Source organism: Chenopodium quinoa, unplaced genomic scaffold (assembly GCF_001683475.1).
Source record: "Chenopodium quinoa cultivar QQ74 unplaced genomic scaffold, ASM168347v1, whole genome shotgun sequence".
Taxonomy (NCBI): Eukaryota; Viridiplantae; Streptophyta; class Magnoliopsida; order Caryophyllales; family Amaranthaceae; genus Chenopodium; species Chenopodium quinoa.
This window is the reverse complement of record NW_018745003.1, coordinates 3236005-3242004: the sequence shown is the minus strand read 5'-3', so window position 1 is coordinate 3242004 and position 6000 is coordinate 3236005. Positions and strand designations below refer to the sequence as shown.

The following is a 6000-nucleotide window of genomic DNA, read 5'->3' as shown; positions in this document are numbered from 1 at the left end:
ATTACTAGAATTATGTAGTCAAACAAATGAATGGCCATGATTTAAAATTGCATATCAATGGTCCAATTTTAAAGATTACAATGGCTACAAAATTATCGTGGCCATTGCAAAACTGTCCTTTTATTACAATTGGGTCAAAGTACGTATTTTCAGTTAGTAGAGTTTGTTAGTGGGATTTTGTTAGTGGTCCTTGATTTATTGAACATGATAGATCATGGGTTTAATGAATCCTATTTTTAAGATATTATTATTATCTTTTTCAGCTATATATTCAATCATATGTACTTGAGAATTAGTGTGTGAGATATAAATAACAGTTTGTGAGTATGTTGTTCACTTCTTTGATTCATTTTTCTTGTTTTACATTTCTATTAACAGCTTCAACAATTAACAGGTCTAGTCCATTGTTCGTAATCTACCGCCTTACTTTCGCTGACCGTCATCAGTTCATCTATCATTCAATTACATTCATTCTCCTCCAACTCGAATCGGCTCCTCATACTTGTCGCCTTGGCGGATAGTATAGACTAGATTGGATGGAAAAATAAGATTTCTTAATCATCATTAGTTAATGTACTTACGGAGTAATTATTGTAAGCATACTACCTTGCTACCTGGCGCAATTAACGAGGGGAACATGTTTGGAGAGACTAGATTGGATGGGAAAATCTAGATGTAATTAGTTGTTTATCATTGGTTTCTATACTCTACTTTTGACCAATTTAATGTACTGTCAATATATTATGCTTGTTAGATATGATGGGATCATTATTAGTTCATTACATGCATATTATTGTTAATAAAACGTTAGTATAACGTGACAAATAACTGGTGCAATAATTTCAATCTGAGAAAGATTTATTTCCATATCATAATAATGGACTGTTTTTTCAGATGATTAGAAGAACAAAATTAAACTTTTTTAAAAATTAGCCTCCATTTTCAATTTCAACTATGATGCATAATAGCCAAGTTATTGCTGCAAGATAGAAATAAATCAATTCAAAACTTTTATTGCCAAAAGTTACGTACAAAATATCCCAAATTTACAAAAATTTTGAGAGAAAATGAGCAGACAACTATAATTCGACGAGACCCTAAATGCTAAGTCTACCTCTAACAACTTCTGGATGGGCATAGCCCAGACCCATATTTAACAGTCGTCATGTTTGACTTCGAAAATGAGCAGACAACTATAGTGAATCACGGACATCCGTATTAATTGCTAAACACTGTACAAATCATCATGCATTTAAATTGCTAAGTATAGTTCAAATTGAAAATTATATTTCATAGTTTATCATGCTAGTTTCTACGTCTCTTCTTTCTAATTACTCATCCATCATCTCAAAAGCCACCGCACACGTATAAACTATGAAATGTCAAATGAATTAGTATGATTAATCACTTTCATTCTGAGCTTAGACGCCACATTTTCATACTATTTCTTCTAATTTATACTATTTCATTGTCGTTCCTTTCGAATCTAATGATGCCATAAAATGGAAATTAAACTATTTTTTTTATTTTTTATTGTTAGTTTACAATTGGCGGTAGATCAATTAAACGGAAATGAGTTGTTAATAATTATTCTTAAATATTTACCCTTGACCGACTGAGTAACCTCGGCCACACGGTGTGGCCAGCCTCTCATAAAAAGCACCGTTAATTAAATAAGGTACGTATATTAATTTCCTAAAACTAAAAAAAAAATTAAAAAAAAAAAAGAACGTATATATCACTTTGGGTGCTCAACAGCAAACATTGCCCATCTTTAGCGTAATACAGTACTTCATTATTCATTTTAATAACTAATCCCGAATTTTTAATGTTAATTGCTTGCTTCAGCATACTAATCCGTTTTCTTTGATTGCAATACAAAAGTCACATGTCATTAACAATTGCAAATGGGAATATTGATTTGCATAAAAAATACAAGTATTTAAGTTAAAAAAACCTCAAACGGAAACATTAAAAATGGGAAGTAATTTGGCACTACATCAATAATTGGAATACGAATTGTGTTAATTTAATGATCAATGATGTATTGTAATATAAAAAATAATAATATGCCTATATGAGAAGTAATAATATGAATTTTCAAACATATTATTGGTTTGAAGAGATGATTTTAAATCTAGATTTTTTTAATGAATATAAAATTTTAAATAATGAGTCTTCCTTGAGTCCTTTGGGAAAAGACAAAGATGAAGAATTACACCAAAATTTTCAGGAGGAACTTACCTACTAATATACTTTAACGATCAACTTAATGTTTCATTTGAGTTGATAAATCAAAATATGTACTTTTATTCTCATTTTATATTCACATAATTACATCGTACAATGCACTATTATTGAGTATTTGTTATTGTTGTCAATTGTCATTATATGAAAGAAAAGTGTAAAGCTTATCCTATTGTTATAATAGTTGTCTTTTATTTCTTTTTTTTTTAGGAAAAAAGATGTACATTTAATTTTTTTTTTTTTTGACTGGAAAAACATGTTTCTCGTATGTTAATATTTACATCGTGTTTTCTGTGTGGCCGGGGTTACTTAATCAGTTAGGGGTTACTTATTCTGGAATTACCCGGTTGGTTAGCGTGTTTTCTGTGTGACCCCTGACCGAGTAATCCATGGTCGAGTAACCCCTGACCGATCGAGTAACCCCTAACTAAGTAACTCTTGACTGAATAACCCCTGAGCAAGTAACCCCTGAATAAGTAACCTTAGCCACACGGTGTGGCATACACATACGAATATTAACATAATATTTATATTTTATGATGACGGGAATAAATGTTACTCACTTTAGGAATTTCCACCGTAAAAAAAATCTCCTAGTATTCTTCCTTTTTCTAACCTTTATAACAAAAAAGTTTTTAAAATTATAATTTTGATTATTTGTTTTCATCACATTTTTGTATTTTATTTTTTAATGGGTTATTTTATAGAGTAGCCCACAACGCATGTGGATCCGCCACTAACGGAGTACTAAATTGTACTATATATTAATTACAATAATTATCACTAAAAAATAAATACAAGTATCTAATAATGATTTTAATTATGTATAAGTGAACCTACGGTGACAGAAATCCAAAGTCAACAATAACATGCATGCATGGACCAACCCTAAACCTTATAAATAGAGGGTACCTCGGCACATAAATCCTACACCTCCTCTCTTCTCTTCTCTTCAATAAGCATTATTCTCATTTAATTTAAAGTTCTTAGACTCTATCTTAGAGATTGCAGCTATGAATCAATGCATCTTTCTTTTCATGTTCATTGCCTCGGTAACTCACCTCCCGTATGATTCTATGTTATAACTCGCATACTACTACCTCTACTCTAGCTAATAATTCAATTATTACATCACTAAAGCAGCACTACTAGTTTAAATTACACTACATTCATACTATAATACGCTAATGTTTTGAGAGTAGGGACTCTAGCTAGGCTGGGAGTAACTTTCGTCGCAATCCTTTAGAGTTCACATATAGATTTTTATATGTACATAGTTTTCTTTATTTATATGCAATGTAAATGTTTTCATCAATTCGAACGCTTATGGAATGTGTTGTCGTATGTGTGATCTTAATTATCGATGTATGTATGTTGTTATTTAGGTTCAACTAGTTGTTGCGGATGACACTGCTACTACAGCTCCATCTGCACAAGCATACTGGAATATGAAATTTCCTAATGTCCCCATGCCACCGGTTTTGAAGTATATGCTGCCGAATCCATCAGGTGCAACTAATTTATATAATCATATAATAATTTAAATTAATTATTAATAGTTTATCATAAGTAGAGTAGATTAGATTGCGTGAGCTAGATTCAAAGACTTATATTTAATGTGTGTTTTATTAAATGGACAGGATTTGATTACCAAAAGGGCAAAGCAAGCTTCAATAGGGACAAGACCATGGCTCTATACAGTTGGTATGTTCTTTGACATTTTGACTTCAATGCATTCACATATTTTAATTAACTCTTACGCATTTGCATTATTTTTCGGACTTGGACTTCAATGCTACTGTAGAATTTTCATATTCATAAAGCCTAATAAAGATCGACTTTTAATTTATCGATATAACAGTTGCACTACGTACAAATCCTTTTATGACTCCTAAAAAAAAAGGATAAAACACGAATGTTTGCACCTTCTTGATCATGTTATGTTTGATCTAAATTAATAAAGGTTTTATCTTCATCTTCAAATTTAGCATTTTGCCCGCGATTGTTCATTATGACTATGGCTATTCATAACCTTTTCTTAACATGAAAAGTGTAAAGTACTACTATTGACATGTTGAATTACGTAGGTATAACTATGACCAAGAAACATCCGAGATACAACTCAAAAACAAGATGTTTACCTCCATTTTCATCCGCGAAGATGACCTACTAAAACCAGGGACAGTTCATGAATTACAATACTTAGGTCCATCCGACCTGGGTCCATCGTTTATGACTAAAGATGAAGTTGAAAAACTACCATTCAGCTCCACAAACTTAGATCAAGTACTTTCAGCTTTCTCGATAAATCCGAGCTCCAAACAAGCAGAACTTATGCAATCAACCTTAACTCGTTGTGAAGATCCACTCAAGTTTGGTCACCATACTTGTGCTCCCACTTTAGAAGATTTGGTTGATTTTGTTGATTCAGAGTTCCACCCTTCAAATCCTAGTATGGATCTTAAAGTCCTTGGTGTAACGGTCACGCCTCCTATGCAAGTTAGCCAAAGGTAATAAGCATTGCTCCACTTTTTTAAGCTTAAAATTAACGAGGCCAAATTTAAATTCACAGTCTTTTTCTCTTCCTCACTAGTTATTTACTGAACTTAAACTATTTTTCTGAACTTATACAATTTTTTACTGAAGTAATTGTTATTAGTTATAACTTATTTTTACGAACTGAACTTATTTTATTGAACTTAAATTATTTTTAATGAATATTATTTTTTTTAAGGCGAAGATAACATGTTTTTACTTATATGTTATTCATGGTTAATTACTATGTATCATGGTTAATTAGTAATTTAATCATTGGTTACCTTGTTTACAGATATCTCATAACTCAAGTAGAGAAGGTGGTTGAGATTGGAAATCCCACAATAGCTTGCCACAAGGCGGCATTCCCCTACGGAGCATTCATGTGCCACCGTATGGAGGGGGCAAGAGCTTATCGCGTTGAACTCCAAAGCCTTGATAACGACAATCTTAAGGTGGATACCTCTCTTGTTGGGTGTCACCATGACACCGACAATTGGAGCCCTTCATATGCTGCTTTCGGGCTCCTCGGCCTCAAGCCTGGCCAACCTATCTGCCATTTCTTGCTTGCGGACAATATGATCTTTATTAAAAACGTCAATCACATAAAAATGCCGGTGTCACAAGAATAGTACGTACTATACGCCAGGGTTTCAGTTGATCAAATCATATGAATGTTTGAATTAATGTTTGTATAAAGCATGATTGGATATTCCAAATCATGGTTTAAATTTACTTCTTTGATTTCTCTTGGTGTGATTTACTTCCAATTCCTCATGTAAACTCGTGGCTACGCACATTCTATGATTAAATTAGAATGTTTCGTCTATTGGGAATAAGTGTATCTTTGTATTGTTAGCAATTTCCTCCGTTCTCTAATTGCCTCGTAAATAAAGCATGTGATATTTGTAAAATTAATTTGCGTGATTTGAACGTATTAACTCGTCGTATTTTATGACTTTAATTTTTGAATGATGCACCAATTCAAGCTCTTGGCTAAAATGGTGTAGCGAGTGCAGATGTTATTGAGTTTAGTACCATCCTTTTTACCAATTCAGTTACACAAACCTATTTGAATTGCCATATGATTAATATTACTACATATATATAGCTCAATCGAATAATAAGCTAAACTTTTTGGTTGGAGGGAAGAGGTTATGAGCAAAAGGCTATCCCACCATATCCTCACTTGGGTTAAGTTATTCAACTTCTCCAATG

General features: G+C 32.3%; 1 protein-coding gene across 1 annotated transcript; it reads left to right on the top strand.

Moving 5' to 3' along the window:
- Window positions 1–3157: 3157 nt before the first annotated feature.
- On the top strand, window positions 3158–5696 carry LOC110707920 (BURP domain-containing protein 5-like). Its single transcript, XM_021885997.1, has 5 exons — window positions 3158–3299; window positions 3633–3756; window positions 3888–3951; window positions 4335–4757; window positions 5078–5696. Exons 1-5 carry the CDS (start codon window positions 3261–3263, stop codon window positions 5412–5414), a joined length of 987 nt encoding a protein of 328 aa, XP_021741689.1. The 5' UTR covers window positions 3158–3260; the 3' UTR covers window positions 5415–5696.
- The last annotated feature ends 304 nt before the right edge of the window (window positions 5697–6000 follow it).